Raw genomic sequence first — 18,144 nt, 5'->3', positions numbered from 1 at the left:
ACTATTTAGGATTCAGGACCAGATTAGATTATTCATAAGTAAACAGACAAAGAAGAGAGAGAGAGAGAGAGAGAGAGATTGACCCCTATTCATATGTTTTGGTTGTTTATTGACAGTTAAGCGACATAAAACAACTCAACTGTGCAGCCAAGCGAGCGAGCAGGCACGCCGGCCATACAAATTATTGTAGATGGAGCTGATGCTACCACACGTGAACGGTGAACCTAACTAAAAAATAGCCTAGTAGCTAGCCAACCTACAAGGCTACAACTGTGGATGCAAATTTTCTCCTCCTCAATCTTGGACGATTTTGCACATACAAAACAACTAGCATCTTAGGTTAAGGCCAAAAGTCTCACGCGCCCACGATGAATGGGGGGCTTTGACCGAAGAACCTCCGATGCCAAAGTTAGAATTTTAGAGAGAAAGAATGTTTAGAGTACTTAGGATTTTTTGCAAAAGGATTGGAATGAGTATTTGGTGAAAATAGGAGCCTATTTATAGGGCTAGGTTGTTAGATTAAAAGCTTGAATCTCAAACTAAGATTACGATATACAATACATGTTAGTTCAAAGTGATTGGATCAGTGTATATATATATATATATATATATATATATATATATATATATATAAACATACCTGAAGAAGTCATGAAGAATAGTATGAATGCACTGGGAAGAATACCAACAGAAAGTCTTCTACTCACACAGCCCTTATGTCCAATACTAGTGATAGTCTAGTGATCGAGTGAACGTCTTTCTGGTGAGCAGGGACGTTCGTATTTATAGGATATATTTCTAACGTGATCCCAGCTATCATGGGATCAGTTAATATCCATTAACTTGCACGTTCAAATCAGATTATGTATAACGTTCACATAATCCCTTAATTCTAGGAGATCAGTTATTGACATGGTCATGACTCCTAATTGGTTTAAACCCACGTTTAGGTATCCTTATCATGATATGTGCAAGTTCAAAACCTAACATAGGTTGGTCCATTTTAGAGAGGAAGTGGCCGGCCAACACTAGGTTTTATGGTTTAAATTTTTTGTTTAATTAGCCAATTTATTGACTAATTAAATATGAAAGAAATAAATGGGGGGTTATAGAGTTAATTATCTAATTTAATTTGGGCAATAAAGTGGGGAAAATAAGAAAGGTAAGGAGCATGGGAGATGGCTGGCCATTGCCTAGCTTTGGCATTGAATGAGATATATTTTGTGGTTAATTGGATGATTTAATTGATATTTAATGAATTAATTGGGTAATTAATCCATTAATTACCCAATTAACATAATAATTTGGAGGTTACCTTGCAAAAGGGAATTTGATGAGATAGACTTTGAATTGTTTACCTCTTTTGGAGCATCTTTGACTTTGTTGAAAAAAGATTGTTGACTGCTCGCGCGTAGAGATCCTGGTGTACCTTAGGGGTATTTTGGTCATTTCATGCTAAAATATCCACGTGTCGCATTATAATTATTTTTGGTTCCACAACAACTACAATACAATTGATGCATGCAATTAAGTTCCTCTTCCAACATTGCAATAGATGAATAGAATTATGGCAAGTTATGTTAATATACCGGTATTAACATAGCAACAAGCTCATCATATTGGCATATTTTCCACAGCAAAACAACTTCAATTCAATCCAGACAAGGTGAGAACTGGAGGAATTTCTTCGCAACAATACTTGGACCCTGACGAGTCAGCAGCTCACATCTTTTATCCAAAGGCATGGGTCAACAATACTGCAACACATGTTTAATGTTTTTAAAACAAGAGATGTGTTATGAATTGTTTGTTGGCCAAGCCATTGGGATTTCAAAACAAAATGACATGTGTTGCACTAGACCCAAGTATTATCCATTTCCTTGAGTCTCTGGTATTCTGCACAGGACATAAGGTGAGAATCAAAATCAAACATGTGCCTTCAGCTATCACTTCATGAGAAGAGGATTACATTAATACCTTAGGGTCGAAACAATGACAGGGAACCAACTATCTCAGAACGTGGCACTCGTTGAAATTCGCTCAACAGGAAGCTCTTGTACTTGTCTTCAAGATCCCCACCTGGGAACATGTAATACAACATTGCCAGTTCAAAATTATACATACATATTTTTACTAAACAACAAGGGGAGACAATGAAAGGGTCATTAGGTTACTTTTAGCATCAAATGGTGGGATGTTCTCGGACAAACTTGATTGCACAAGCTTAGCCAAATCTTTGCCTGATTTATGAACAAATGAATTATATTGACTAAAATCTTAAAGGCAAAGAGTAATGCATTTAAGTCTAGAAACTCCTTAATTCACGAGACGATCTAGGGTGCCGGTGATTATATCAAGAGGCTCGACCTATGACCTCTCTAAAATTCAACAAGTAAGATGAGATCTTGTCATCTTTCGACTGCACAACCACGTAGAAAGTTTAATTGCTCACATATTTGATAAACGCATAACAGGATATTACCAAATCTATATAAATGGGCACAGCCTATTATTAGAGAACAATTATTGCTTGATCTGGGACAGAAATGGCGTAGCTAGTTCCATTGGATGAATAGACCAAGGGCGGGCATGAACTTCCCATTCTGATAACCAGCCAAGAAGTGATAAGCCGCCTGGCCACGGGAGAGCTTTGAAACACAAGGCCATCACACGCAGGACACATGAAGGGAAGCAGCGACTGTGGATTCTTCTGAAAGATTACTCATTATATATCGTGCGGTCAGTTTTCGTTAGATACTATTTGTTGGAAGTATGCCCACAAAGCCACTCATTTGATGTAATAGTTTTTTGGAATACTTATTGTGTTAAACTTTTATAAGTTTAATGGAGGGCAAATCTTATTGTTAATCACTATTTATTGTATCATGTGTTTAAGCAATAAGGGAATCCAAGGAATGTATTTGTTCTAAGAGATATGTGATCTAATGAGTTAGATTATCGAGACCTTTCTCTTATGTTCATTCCTAAAACGTTCCTAGCCATAGGATTGCTAATTGGGCATTGACAATCCACTAAGGCTAGTATATGTTGTGTTGACTCAAGCGAGAGTATGACTAGTCTCAAGTCATTTGGTGTTGGACACTAAGACAAACACATAGGTGCTCGAAAGAGTAATCGAGTACACTGAACTGCGATCAAACGAGAGTTCGAACATACATGTCATGTATGAACTCTAAAGTTGCAATATGCAAAGTAGTCCTTTGACCTGAGGCATCATCGATGCCTAATGGTTAGGTCCTTGATCTTTGATCATGTCAACGGCATTCCTTTGGAGTGTCCACGGCATTGTTGGGGTCAAGCTATCTAGTCATGTAGGCATATGAATGTACAACAAGGGATCTCTAACCTTCCATGGTGGAGGGAGAATACTCTAAGTTATGATTCTAAAGTCTTTGGCCAAAGCAAATGAATATGACTAAGGAAAGTTGTTCCAAATCATATTCAAGGGAATCATATAGGAAAGTATCACATTGGATAGTAGACATGAAACAAACTATCATTCAAACAACGTGATTAAGAGTATTGTATTAGAGAATGACCGTATTGCATTGTAGTTGTAACTGGATAGGTTCTCCAACCAATTCTACTTAACTTGGGTAATCATGATATGCTGCTAGGCGTCACTCATGGTTTGTGGAAGCCCTGAAGATTAGCAAACACTAATCTTAAGGGAGAATTGAAATGTGGTTTCAATTCACAATCGATCGTTAAGACTAACATCGCCCACTGCCTCGTTAATTGGAACCTAATGGATCGTACACCACATAAGGATGTTAGTGAAGAAATTATATGAAATGGATAAGCAATTAAATGGTTTAATTGAAGAATGGTCAAAGTTAATTAATTAGTTAATTAATTATACGAAAGGTTCGTATTGGGTTTTTAAGTTAGTTTGGGCTTCGGGGTCCAAAATTGTTTTGGTCCAATAGGCCCATTATGTTTAAGTTGTATGACAACTAAAACAAATATGGGTATTTAGCCCAATAACAAAAGGAGGCCGGCCATAGCAAGGGTATTGGGGATTTTTGCTTAATTGCAAGTTTGCCACTAACCTAAGAGATGAAGTATAAAGTCATCTTTATAGCTTTGTTTCTAATTAAGGGTTTTCTAATAGAAATTGGGTGAAACATTTTCTCTCATTCTTCTACATAGAGGCCGGCCACTTAGAGGATTTTTACTAGCATCTAAAATCTCTCTAAGTCATCTATATCATCTTCACAATATACAACCTTGGTGAAGAGACTTAGAGACATCAAGCTTTTGGTGTTTTGGAGAACAAATCATTTTTCCTCAAATCATCAAAGGAGCACTAAAGGGAGGAAAACACAAGAAGGATTCAAGGAGCTTGGAGGTGACTTGAAGGCCCTCCACTTGGGTGAATCCCTTGTGTAAACAAGGATGAGCTTCAAGGGTAAAGAATCACTAAATTCTTCTTTCTCTTTAATGTTGTTAAAGAGTTTATTTTGGTTCACAATATACTAGGCTTTGAAAGTCATGGGTTTTATTGAATTGTTTTTGGATGCATGCCTATATTAATGAGTTAATAGTATGCATATGTATTCAAATGTTCATACTTGTTCTTAGCTAGGACAAAATTTTTCCTTCACTATTTACTTTTGAATTTTAAAATTTAAAATTTAAATGATTTCTGACCGCACGATATACGATGAACGGACAGAATTATGGGATCCCTAAGGAATGGATCCGGCGAGGATGCTGGTCCATGTACAACGCACCAGGATCCTTACAGTAGATTACAGTATCAGACGCCGGCAGCAGCCAGCCCATATACATATAATATGGGCCTATTGGGCTGTAAACCAAGTCCGGGCCTTTCTGGACTCTATCTCTCACTAGTCACCACTAGAGTCTACAGAAGCTAAAAAATATATATATAAAGGCATCAGAGACTCTGACTCGGTTTTTCTTTGTCGTTTTAAAAGAAAAATCCCAAAGGGAAGCTGGCTGGGAGGAGCTTGATGAAGAAGAAGCTGGCAATTGAAATCGGAGCTCCAATTCAAGCGGATCTCATCTCATCTGTTCATCAGTCTGAAAAGTGAGCGAGTGAGTTGCCTTCAACTTTCTTTCTTCACTAGTTATTGGGGTAGGATTAGGATTAGGGTTACTCTGTCTCATCACTTCCTATTTGTATTTGTCTCTCTCCCGCTCTTGGTAAACCCTATTCAATTAGTAAAATTGCACCTCCATCCATCAATCAGGCTGGCTACCTTGGTGATGGGAACACTGAGCTCCCAAATTTTGAATTTATGTCCATGGGAGAAGCTTCCTTCCTTCCATGTCTGTGGGACCCATGAAAACCTTTGCACCCCTTTCCTTCCCTACCACTTTTGAGGGCGGATGCGGAGTCGATTTGAATTTCCCCACCACCACCACCGTCATGGATTCCTCTGGTCCTGCCCTCGCCCTCGCCACCACTTCAATTGCAGAGCCTCATGACGCCATGGAGTTTGAATCTCATGAAGCCGCATACACCTTCTACAAAGCATATGCCAAGTCCGTGGGTTTCGGCACTGCTAAGTTGAGTAGTCGTCGCTCTAGAGCATCCAAGGAGTTCATTGATGCAAAATTTTCATGCATCCGGTACGGAAACAAGCAGCAGTCCGATGATGCTATCAATCCTCGACCTTCCCCCAAAATTGGCTGCAAGGCGAGCATGCATGTCAAGCGCAGGCCAAATGGTAATTGGTATGTTTATAGTTTCGTAAAGGACCACAACCATGAGCTTTTACCAGATCAAGCACATTTCTTTCGCAGCCACAGAAACACTGACCCCCTTAACAATGATGTTAGAATCCGGAGACGCAAGAGTTTAGCTGCAGTGTCCAGCCTCTTCAGTGCCTATCAAAATGTTGATTGTCTAGAGAGTTACTTGAGAAATCAGCATGACAAGGGACGGATTTTGGTTTTAGAAGCAGGGGATGCTCAACTGCTGCTTGAATATTTTATGCGCCTACAGGAAGACAACCCAAAATTCTTCTATGCAGTTGATCTGAATGAAGAGCATAGGTTGAGAAATGTGTTCTGGGTTGATGCCAAAGCAATGGAAGATTACACTAACTTCAACGATGTTGTTTTCTTTGACACCACATACTTCACAAACAAGTATAAAATACCGCTGGTTCTTTTTATAGGAGTGAACCATCACATTCAGCCCACATTACTTGGCTGTGCTTTGATTGCAGATGATACGGTTTATACTTTTATGTGGCTAATGCAAACATGGTTTATAGCAATGGGTGAACAAGCTCCACGAGTAATACTCACCGACCAGAACGACGCCATCAAAGCGGCTATTCCAGCAGTATTTCCAGGCACACGCCATTGCTTTTCTTTATGGAACATAATGGAGAAGATGCACAGGCAGCTCGAGTTTCAAAGCATGTGGCATGATAGTTTTTTGGAAAAATTTACTAAGTGTATATTCAAGTCCTGGTCAGAACAGCAATTTGAAAAGAGATGGTGGAAACTTATTGATAGATTTAATCTTAGGGAGGTTGGATGGATGCAGTCATTGTATGAAGATCGTACTCATTGGGCCCCTACGTTCATGAGAGATATATCCTTCGCTGGGTTGTCTCCAACTTCACGGTCAGAAAGTTTGAACTCTTCGTTTGACAAATATATTCAAGGGGATACTTCACTGCAAGAGTTTATGGAAAGATACACAGCAATTCTTGAAGATAGGTATGAAGAGGAAGCGAAAGCAAATTTTGATGCTTGGCATGGAACACCTGAGTTAAAGTCTCCATCGCCGTTTGAGAAACAAATGTCACTAGTGTACACACACGAGATTTTCAAAAACTTTCAAGTTGAGGTTTTGGGAGCGGCTGCTTGTCATCTTAAGAAAGAAAATGAAGATGAGACAGCAACAACGTTCAGTGTCAAAGACTTTGAAGACAATCATAATTATACCGTAGAGTGGAATGAATCAAAATCAGATATATATTGTTCTTGCCACTCATTTGAGTATAAAGGCTATCTCTGTAGACATGCTATTGTTGTTCTCCAAATGTCTGGTGTTTTCATCATCCCTCCCAAATATATATTGCAGCGATGGACAAATGCTGCTATGAGCAGGCATACCATTGGTGAAAGAGTGGATGAGGTTCAGTCTAAAGCCCGTCGCTACAATGATTTATGTCGACGGGCCATAATATTGGGTGAAGAGGGGTCACTCTCTCAAGAAAGTTATGATGTAGCATTATCGGCCATAAAAGAAGCGTTGAAGCAATGTGCAAGTTTAAACAACTGTCTTGAGAACAATGCAAAACCTCATGATTCAGCAATACATGGTGTTTGCGGTGTTGATGAAGAGAATCAATGCAGCACTACATCTGGTGCCAACAAGACTCCTAGGAGAGCCGGGTCCGGGAAGGAGGTGGCTAGGAATGGGAATAGCACAAGCAAGAAAGGAAAGGTACCTGATGGTTTATTGGTCATTTTTTTGTATTGTTTTTTCATTTGGAAAATAGCTTTTAATATGTTGTCTGAATTTGGAAAATAGGTGAGTAGTGAAAAATGATAGAGCATTACTAAGGACTCAAGTTTGCTCAATTGGCATAACAGGTACCTCAGCTGGAAGCTATGAGCTTTGGAATGCAAGACGGCCATTTCCAAATGGTATGTTTCCTGATACTAGGTTGCAAGCAAATTTACTAGAGGTATTCCTAAAATTGGAGCCACTTCAGAAAACTTCTACTTTTGAAGATTTTGGTCTTTCCAATCAAGACACTTTTCACATTGCAGAAAACAAAAGCATTAATGCTGGACATGGATCTGATGAGGAGCCATGATCTAATTTGGAAATAAATTTAATCACAGATTCTAATACTGATGCTATAACTAAGAATTAAGGATAGAAGAATTTTACTGACCATAAGCCCTGGTAATCAATTTCAAGGGTTTCAGTTGAGGATTCTGGCCTTTGATAAACTGACCTGAGAAAACTTGAATCTGTATCCCCTTGCAGATTGACAGGGTTGAGTTAAACCATTGGAATGCAATGTTTTTGTTAACATATTGAACAGTTTACGTACGCTATGTGAAATATATGGAACCCTTTCTTTGGTGTATGATATTTGAGGTGAACCTTTTGAACTTGAATCTTGATGGGTATTGAACAGTGCTTACAGATGTTAAGCATAACTTACTTTCCATTTTATATCTGGTAGATATTTGAATATAAGTTTAACCATCACCACATCAAAAATTTTGATTTGAGTATATGTATCATTATAGTATACCATAATGTGTACGGCACTTTTTCTGTTGCTGTGTTTGTGTGATGTGTGATACTGATACTATTAGTAAAGTGTTGAGTGTTGATCTCCAAGGTAGGATTTTGTATTGAAATTTTCTTCATTGAGGAAGAAAAAAAGGAGGTGGGCATGGAGTTGAGCATATCAGACTAATGGAAACTTGTTACTTGTGGCAGCAACTTTCTGACTCAAGGCCCATGCAGTTGCATAATGCGGTGCCAACAATGTTTCAGAGTGTTGCATCAACACAGCTCCATAATGTGGCATCAACACATGTGCATGAAAATCTCCCTCAGTAACTCAAACATTACCTCCTGTACAGACAAACCGCTGAAGGACTGAGTGAGTGAATGACTGCAGTAAAAGAAAAAGTCAGGTGCGATTGCTGGTAAATTATATGTTGTGCGTTTAGGTGGGCAGCAATTAGATTTCAATTGGTAATGCCCGTGTAAAACAGTTGTTTTGTAAGTTGTGCATTTCATTTCGTTAGCTTTTTGTTCGAGAAGTTGACTTGTTTGTGTGAGCTGTTAGAGTCGTATGTGTATTTCATTAGGGGTTGGGTTGGGTGGTTTCAAGTGAGGAGTATAGAAAGAATCATTTACTTGCAGAAGCTTGATTGAAGAATGAATGAGACGCGAGGGAAGGGTAATTTTCAGGTTGTTATTCGGACTCCAGATTTGTCTTGGAATGAGGAGAAGAGAATAGAGTAAATGTATCTACGCTTTTTCTTTTCCAATTCAGCATCTGATCATCCCAGAATCCGATTCCTATTCTTTAGTTATTAAGAGCGACGGTCGCTGTCGGAGTCACAAGTCAGAGTCGAATGCGAACCATGGATCGGATCCGGACGTGTTTGGAATTGAAAGTGAAAAAGGAAGAGCAAACAAAATGAAAAAGGATTGCCACCGTGGGGTTGGGCGGGGCGGGGTGGACCGCAAGGAAATGGAATAAGAGCCCAACTGGTAGATTGTTCTTGTCCCCCCACCCATAAAAAAACAAAAACAAAATATCAAAGGAAACGGTTCGAGACGTAAGTGGGTCCCCTCCCACCGAAGGTAGCGGCAGCGCGCAGCCTATATATGCCGAGGGCCGCCCCTCCTCTCTCATATACCAATATACCAATATACGATACCAGGTCCATCAGATCCGGCAGGAAGGAGGAGGAAAGAGATGGTGCCAAGCACAAACTCACTCGTATCACAATCAGAAGCAGCACCGGTCCGTCGCTACCGCATCGGGTATGCCTTCGCACCCAAAAAAGAGCAGACCTTCATCCAGCCCTCTCTCCTCCACCATGCCTCTCGTTACGGCATCGATTTCGTCCCCATTTCAATAATCGATTCCACCGCTACCGCCAAGACCCTGATCGAGCAAGGCCCCTTCGATTGCATCATCCACAAGCTCTACGGCCCCCACTGGAACCAACAGCTCAAGGAATACTCGTTAAAGTATCCACAAACGCTCATTCTTGACCCGCCCGAGTCCATCGAGCGCCTCCACAATCGGGTCTCCATGCTCGACGTCGTCACCGCCTTTGAATCGAAGCCGCATCAGTCAGGCGACAGATTCCAATCGAAGATCTCGGTGCCCAAACAGGTGCTGGTTGACCATTACCCGGAAGGCGAAGAAGCAACTAATTTGTTGGCGGGGTTGGAGTTTCCGGTGATTGCAAAGCCGTTGTTGGCGAATGGCAGCGCCAAGTCGCACGAGATGTGTTTGATTTTTAGCCCCAAGGGGTTGCGCAGTCTTCTGGCCGATACTGATAGTCCCATTTTGCTGCAACAGTTTGTGAACCACGGCGGGGTGGTGTTCAAGGGTTACTCAATCGGAGAGCACGTCCAGTGCGTCAAGCGGAGGTCACTGCCAGACATTTCGGAGGAGCAGGTGACCGCATTGGAAGGGGCAGTGCTTCCTTTTTCACAGATATCAAATTCTGCGAATGACGAGCATAATCTGGCTCATGATCCTCACGAAATGCCTCCGCTGGAGTTTGTTGAGGAGGTGGCGAAGGGGATACGCGTGGGCCTCAAACTCAACTTTTTCAACTTTGACGTGATAAGGGATTCGAAGGACCCCAGCAGCTATTTTGTGATCGACATCAATTACTTTCCTGGGTATGCCAAATTGCCTAACTACGAGCATGCCTTGACTGACTTTTTGCTGAATCTGCTTGCAACAAGTGGTCATCCCCAAAGCCAAAACCAAAAGGAGCTCCTGCAGCTCAAGGAAGAAGAAGCTGCCACAAGTTTGGAGACCGATGTCAAACAACACAGGGGTCATAAGGAGGAGTGAGGAGCCGAGCAAGAGGAGGAGATTGACAATTGCGTTACTTGGATTGGGTTTTTCCAATTTAGGTAGCTGTGAATTTCTTCTTGTGATGTGAGGCATACAGTCAGTGTAGTGGAGAGTGGAAGAGTGGAAAGTGGTGAGTGCATGATATGATATGAGAGGGGTCACCATCATCGTGAGCATACATGTAGATGCGAATTGCATGTAAGCTGGGTAACCCGTCACATATATCATCATGTGCACAAATAAATTTCGAATAATTGCAGCAGCTACCTTTAAATTTGCAAATCACATGTCTATATATACATATATGGTTTTGGTCTCGTCTTATTTTCCCAGATGCAGATGGAGCGACTGGTTGTCCATGAAATGAGAGCCTTTATAATTTTATGCTTAATTCTCCATCACTTTTCTCTCCCTCCCTCATACTCTCACTCACTCACTGGCACTCAGAAGAACAAATCTGAAAAAATTAATGTTGATAACTAGAAAACAGGTGCAACCTCCTTCCGTTTGATCATTTTGAGAAATAGTTCAGGTTAATGGGATACCAAGTTTTAATTTCTTCATATTCCATCCTAAGGTATTGAAATTGTTTCGATTTGTGCCTTAAGTTTGATTGATTGTATGATAATTCTTAAATTGATGGTGTGGTGAGTTTGAGACCCTTACATAAGCTAATATGTAAAATACATCTGCACCCGCAATGACAAAAAAAGTCATATATTTTATGGATAATTACATTCAAAATTTCATCCCTTTTAAAAATCATCTCAAAATCACTATTATGGTTTAGTGGTATTCTTTTTCACTTGTAAGTGAGAGGTTCTAGGTTCGATTCTCGTCAATGATGAATTTGAACTACATTCTTGCTAGCTCATTATAAAGCTAAGCATATCCTCTTAATGTAGATAATATCTTTGCTAAAAAAAAATCACCTCAAATCTGAAAGATGTAAAATGTAGTTAGCCTTGAAACTAATTAATGCATAAGTTAAATCGAGCGTTGAGGTGTTAATATCATTTTTAAAACAAAATCGTTGAGTTGATTCGTTCTTAAGTAAATTACATTACTCTACTCGGTAGTCACCCTCCACAATCCACATGCAGTATGCAAACTCAACTCGCAACAACAGAGTCAATCCAAAGTCAAGTTATTTGAAAAAAAAAATGAAAAAACAAGTGTGAATTCAAAACCCCTCCCTCCCTCCGTCTCTCTTGCTTATAAATTTTATATTTAAATCAGACTATTAAAGTTGGCCATGGTCTTTGCATGCAACGTTGTTACTTTAATGGATGAATCCTCCCTCGTCCTCAATAATTTACTTGTACCTCGTTACTTGTCGTTTACAAGTTCAGCCCTTCAGTGGGTCGAAATCGATATCCAAGGCCCCAGTCAATTAAATTAAGCCTGGGCTTTTTGACCCACAAGACAAAAACAAGTAAGCCCGGGCGATGTCTAGTCTAGTAGAGGACAATGGCCCGGCCCATATGAAACAACGTTTTTTTTTTTTTTAACAAACGATATTACCTACTTTTAGAGGAAAGGAGATGGGTTTAACTTCATAATGGGCTAACAATAATGTGATTCAAATTCATCTTTGACGGGAATCGAATCTAAGACCTCTCACTTACAAATGAATAGGAATACTGCTAGACCATATCAAACAGAAGCCCTTGAATCAACTCATACAAGATACAACCTAAGCATAGCCCCCTTCTATTTTTCAAATATAAAAAATGTTAGGAATATCATATTTTTATACCAGGTATGTGATGCGACAAATAACATGTAAGTGGCATGTCAATTAATGATAGTATCTTATTAAATATTGTTGTATGCATCACTTGACACATTATATGGTCTTACTACCATTTGTTACTCCTCATATGTTGTTCCATTATTAACATATACATACATACATACATACATACATACATACATACATATAAGGAGTGTATTTTTGTTGATGATTATTGTATGATACTAGTAGATTATGGTCTTACTACCATTTGCCCTCTTTTTAGCGTACCAAATCATTCGAGGGTTGATAAGCAAGGAAATAAGCAAAGATAACTTATGGTCGTGTGCGGGCAAAAAAGTATCACAATCTGCTTATATAAATAAATAGCGTACCTACGATCGCTTGCTTGATTGCCCTCTTTTTAGCTACTTACTCGGGAACTAGCTTCGCACCTCACCCCGAGAACTCAAAGGTGCGTAGCTTGTTCCACAATTAAACGGTTCTGCGTGTATCCCCTCACCTAATACCACCTACTCAGGGTTGAAAGAAAGTAGCTAAATCGCCTGTATAACAGATCTACGAATAGCCAACGCCTCTAACAACGTATTTTAGGGCGGTTCCTTAGGCACCTTCACATCTACATCTACTTATAACAAGCACGTACACACAAGCAAGCTTGAATCATGTTATTTTAATTGAGAATGCCGTTACTTATAACCGCAACTACACTATTTGTGTGTATCCCGATCGTCTGATTGGCATGACAATCATGAAAACTTAGGTGAGAATCTATACATATTTGGCAAGGGTAGGTATAGGGTTAGTTGCGTTTATAGGTCAATACTCAATATATAGGGTACCAACCCTTGTTGTCGTTGTACAAGAAGGTTAGCTTGCTTCTAACTGGGATTTCTCTTTAGAAATCTTATGAATATATTTTTCTTAATTACTTCAAAATCAATTAAATGGGGTCTGCATGTCACCTTTGCATCCTCTGTATATATATACACATATATCATAACAAAGTCTTAGCTTTTTTTTAATTTTTACAAATCACTCACTAAATGCCGGCAGTGGAACTCAAATTTAACCCTTGTTCTAACAAGAGAATAAACCTTACCAACTCAATGAGTGATGTAAGTCTCAAGTTTTTTTCTATCAAAAGTTTGATATAAGTATATATATGAATTAGTTTTTTGTCAAACGTTAGATTTATTAGATTAGATGTTACATCAGGTAGTCGACGGGACTCGAACTCATGCTGTGATGCAAGAACAACACTCATTTTCATCAATATGGTAGAAGATCACTTGCCGTATTTGATTTGTTGTAGCTAGGGTTTCGTGACTGTACACGTTAAAGAGATGTTTGACATAAGGTTCAAAGGTCAAACCCCATTTTTACTTTTTACTAGAATTGTCTTTTTCACTTACCAATTTCAATTCGTGCCTGGTTTTGTACCATGCACCCACTGTTTGGTCACCATGGCAAAGATCCCCTCTAGGCTCTAGCTCCAATGTCAAATTAAATGAAAAATTGGGATTGGAGTTGTAGATTTACCATCAGGATTCTTTCCGGATCTTTTTGGTGATGATCTTGAGGATTTGTGAATCATGTTCGTTTATTGTACATCGTGCGGTCAGTTTTTGTCAAGTATTGTTTGTGTTTAATTTTAAATAAAAATATTTAAAATGATTTTTGACCACACGATGTACGATGAACGAATACGATTCACAGATTCTTATAATCCTCACAAAGAAGATTCGGCAAGGATCTGGATTCGTAGATTTATAGCCAGATCAAGAAACAAAAAAAGTATACATATTAAAAAACGGATCAGTTCAAGCTGATACTATATATGTGGTTCAATAAATTTAAAAAAAACTATTTACACATGAAGGATACCATGGGTATACCCATTTTTTTGTTTTTACATAATTGTAAAGCCATCGGTACGTATATGTAGATGAAAATGCTAAAGTTATTGATCTGGTATACTATATAATTAAATGGATCGATCCAGCTGGGACATGAAATGAAACTGATCTTCTACGAGATTGGCCATGTCTGCAAAGATGCTAATTAAGCTGCAACTTAATGACAAAATATATACATCATTATTCATGCATGCAAAAGAATTAAAGAGCAAAAGCAACAGTTCATTATTAGATAGCTAAAGAAAAGGAAATAAACAAAAAAGAGAGAACAAGATTAATATATTATTAGTACTTACGATCTAGGATGATGTGTTTCCAGTAGGAATGATTAGTTGGTTCATCATGATGATCCATAAGATCCCCCCAAGCTTCAAAGGTGGTTGAAGTAGTTGAAGTACTGCGTGAGTTTGGGTCAGAAATTACATGATCTTGATTAGTATTAGGGTTATTAGTCCTAGTATCAACAATCTTATTTCCCGTCATTAGATTAATATTGGCAGCAGAACACTCGGGTGAGGGCACCAAAAGAGGTAGTTGATGATGATCTGGAGCTACTGTTGGAGTTGCATATGAATATGATCCTGATGATGGGCCACCGAGCTGCTGGCCGGTCTTGTTGATCATCGTGCCGGCCGTATAAATCAAGTTTGAGGCTGGGCCTGCGCTGCTTGCCACGTATACCGGCAGTGGCTGCTGATCGTGCTCAAGAAGATGAGGAGGTTTATGTATTATGTTTGGAATACTTAAGTGGGAAAATTGAGTATTAGTATGAACTGGGGCACCAATATTGACGCTAAAACTTTGGGGATGATGATGAGAATGATATTGACCACAGATCTGTTGATGATGATCATCAGGAACTGAATTATTATATGAATATGATGATGACCCTAAAAGATAATTAAGAGCGGCCTCCACATAATTACTATTATTTGGAGGACTACCAGTGCTTAGGAGTTGCTCTTGAAGTATGGTTTGCAAGACTTCGGTTTTGGCGTCGGACAAGTGGAGCCCCAGGAGAGCATTCATATTCACATTATTATTGATGTTGTTAATACGGTCCCATTCCCATGGGTTATTCAGCATCAGAGGATTACATGTACTAGTGCTTGAACAAGAAGAAGAAGAAGAAGCAGCGAGCAACTGCGGAGCCAAACTGGAAAGAATTTGATTGATGATCATGAGATACTGATGATGATCAATGTTAGTACCAGTGGTTGAGATTGGATTGTGGGTGACAGGGTCGATGCCCATTTTGAGCAGCTTCTTTTTTAAATGGGTATTCCAAAAGTTCTTGATTTCGTTATCCGTCCTTCCAGGAAGATTGCTAGCTATCGCCGACCATCTGCATATATGCGCGCTTTAAGGTAAGTTAATTGCCATGCACTCGATTAATTAACAAAATTTTACATGATATTAATTCCATATGTTTAAATTAGTCTTTATAGAGAGATATGCATGCATATGGATCATTAATTTAAAGAAAGAGAAGGAGAAGAATAATACATAATTAATCAAAGATATATTTAAGGCCCAACTACTAGTAGTTAATCATTAGTACGTACTTGTTGCCAAGAAGAGAATGGAGGTTGAGGATGGTTTGCTCTTCTTCCTGGGAGAAGTTACCCCTCTTGATGTCAGGCCGGAGATAGTTGGTCCAGCGCAGCCTGCAACTCTTACCGCACCTGTTCAAACCTGCCAGCTTGGGGAGTGCTCTCCAACTCCCATGCCCATATCTTTCAAGGTATTCCACAAGCTTTTGATCCTCTTCTGGTGTCCATGGCCCTTTCTTTATCATTGTATCTGTGCTGCTCTTTTCATCTTGATCATCATCGCACCACGCTGATGCTGTTGCTGATGATCTCCCCATCATTAATAATAAGATCGATCAATTACCTTTAATATATCATGCACCCAACAAAAAAAAAAGAAAAAAAAAAGAACGAGTTAGGAAAATTGATGGAGGAAATATATACATATCAAGTTCAATTTACATTACAATGTATTGTATATGCATGAACTACTCGTTTTACTATGTGGCAGTTAATTCATTAAGGCACACTTATATATATGATTGTTAAGTACCTAACGATTCAAGAGCAAAAACAAAAAATTCGACAAAATATAGTGTATATGTATGTACATAATATATTATAATTTTCAAACCTCATGTAGTATATATCAGTTGTTAGATCGGGCGACGATAGATCGAAGATGATTAAACGGTAGGATTAGCTAGCGTTGGAAATATGCTGCCGAGGAGTACTATATATAGAGTTAGCAAGTGTGTGTATGGACTATGGATGCATGCATATGAATACATACATATATATATATATATATATATATATATGGTGGATGATGCCTTGGCGATACAAAGCTTTGACCCTTGAAAATAGCTTGACTTCTTAAGGAGAACGGATGGAGGACACGTCGATAAAATTTCTCCAACACGGGAGGAAACCTTAGCTCCCTCTAACCCTAATTCACTCCGACAAACAAAAAAAACCTAATCCATTTTTATTAATTTCAATCAATGAATTGGGGCTTTGTATTATATTAACCTAATACATAAGCACACGCAAATTACACCATCGATAGATCATTCTCCTCTAGAAAAGTGAGGATGAGGGTCCCGTCAAAGCCTAACTCTAACTTCTAATGTCTAACTACAGATTTTTATTATTATTTTTTATTTTGTTTGCTATAACTATAATATACAAATACCAACATATATTTTGGTATCAAATTCGCCGTTAAGATTTTTTACTTACAAACAAAGATCTAAGACATCAATAGACCGTATTATTACGTAACAAAAATACTACTAGCACTAACCAACAATATAACTTGAAAACATGTACCCTAACCATTAGCACTATTCATAATTAATTATTGGGTTTTTTTTGTTTATATTAAGCGATGTTATATATGTGTTTTGTGTGTGTGTGTGTGTGTATTAAAGGGAGACTGGAATTAGTAAACTTGGGATCTCTCTTGTTCCTAACGATGAGAGAGAGAGAGAGAGAGAGAGAGAGAGATCATGTATATGGAGTATTAGGTGGGATCAATTTCAATTATATTAATCTATTGTAAATTTCAAGGAATTCTATCAGTGATATAGAAGAAAGTAAATTAATTTTCAAACCATAACCAACTTTCTTTTTAAGAAAAAAACATAACCAACTTTATTTCACAGAATATAGTAGGGTGTGCTATCCAGTCCCCACCGCACACTCCACACTTTCTGGTATATTGATCGTCAGCAATGCTATCTAATTGCTAGGTCTCTCTCTGTACAAAAAGTTTTGATATATTCTTATATAATATAGAATATAAATATATAGGTCCAGGGAAAGCAATCTCCAATCTCCATCCTCCAACTAATCTTAAGCGTCAGGATTGTTGCACAGTTGATCTTCTTTTTACCAGACCAATCTTTTTTTTTTTATTCTAGTCTTTCTTTCTTTTTCTTTTTCTGTTTTTAAGAAGAAAAAAAACCATTAATTTCCACGTTCACTAACGTAATAGTTTCAGTCCAAAACACATGTATAAGGTGCTCGACAAGGGGAAGCAAGTAATTATTATATCAAATAAAATAAAGTTGTAATCATTCATCCCCAAAAATAATGCAAATTATAGAGATAATAATCATTAATTTCATGCCGACATTCGCAATCATAGATATACTACTTACGTTCCAACAAATTAAAAGCTAGAAAATGATTTATAGCAAAGGACCAAAGCGGATTGCCTCCTTCTTCTTCCTCTTCTTCTTCTTCTCTTTTCTATATATCCCTGTAGGCTAGCTGCAGCCTGTAGCTACAGAAATACGGATTTCGGCTTCTTAGCTAGCTGGTGATGACATCATTGC

General features: G+C 38.6%; 3 protein-coding genes and 1 long non-coding RNA gene across 5 annotated transcripts; 2 read left to right on the top strand and 2 right to left on the bottom strand.

Annotated features, from left to right (window-relative positions):
• Window positions 1-1,448: 1,448 nt before the first annotated feature.
• Window positions 1,449-2,698, bottom strand: LOC126626062 (uncharacterized). Its single transcript, XR_007624566.1, has 2 exons — window positions 1,978-2,698; window positions 1,449-1,896 (listed from the first exon to the last, which is right to left on the bottom strand). It is a non-coding gene; the product is annotated as an uncharacterized LOC126626062 (long non-coding RNA).
• A 2,241-nt stretch (window positions 2,699-4,939) lies between these two features.
• On the top strand, window positions 4,940-8,789 carry LOC126626049 (protein FAR1-RELATED SEQUENCE 4-like). Its single transcript, XM_050295234.1, has 3 exons — window positions 4,940-7,463; window positions 7,613-7,662; window positions 8,477-8,789. Exons 1-3 carry the CDS (start codon window positions 5,318-5,320, stop codon window positions 8,597-8,599), a joined length of 2,319 nt encoding a protein of 772 aa, XP_050151191.1. The 5' UTR covers window positions 4,940-5,317; the 3' UTR covers window positions 8,600-8,789.
• A 372-nt stretch (window positions 8,790-9,161) lies between these two features.
• On the top strand, window positions 9,162-10,986 carry LOC126626055 (inositol-tetrakisphosphate 1-kinase 1-like). The gene has a single exon (XM_050295246.1). The coding sequence runs from the start codon at window positions 9,471-9,473 to the stop codon at window positions 10,590-10,592; it is 1,122 nt and encodes a 373-aa protein (XP_050151203.1). The 5' UTR covers window positions 9,162-9,470; the 3' UTR covers window positions 10,593-10,986.
• A 3,130-nt stretch (window positions 10,987-14,116) lies between these two features.
• On the bottom strand, window positions 14,117-16,528 carry LOC126626041 (transcription factor MYB53-like). 2 transcript variants are annotated; one of them, XM_050295212.1, is made up of 4 exons: window positions 16,437-16,528; window positions 15,836-16,166; window positions 14,567-15,615; window positions 14,117-14,426 (listed from the first exon to the last, which is right to left on the bottom strand). In XM_050295212.1, exons 2-4 carry the CDS (start codon window positions 16,141-16,143, stop codon window positions 14,416-14,418), a joined length of 1,368 nt encoding a protein of 455 aa, XP_050151169.1. In that variant the 5' UTR covers window positions 16,144-16,166; window positions 16,437-16,528; the 3' UTR covers window positions 14,117-14,415. The 2 variants fall into 2 exon arrangements, with proteins under 2 accessions (XP_050151169.1, XP_050151178.1); XM_050295221.1 differs by having other exon boundaries at window positions 14,117-14,420; window positions 16,414-16,504.
• Window positions 16,529-18,144: the final 1,616 nt, after the last annotated feature.

Source organism: Malus sylvestris, chromosome 1 (genome assembly GCF_916048215.2).
Source record: "Malus sylvestris chromosome 1, drMalSylv7.2, whole genome shotgun sequence".
Classification (NCBI taxonomy): domain Eukaryota; kingdom Viridiplantae; phylum Streptophyta; class Magnoliopsida; order Rosales; family Rosaceae; genus Malus; species Malus sylvestris.
The sequence above is the reverse complement of the archived record's forward strand: the minus strand, read 5'-3'. Positions and strand labels throughout refer to the sequence as shown.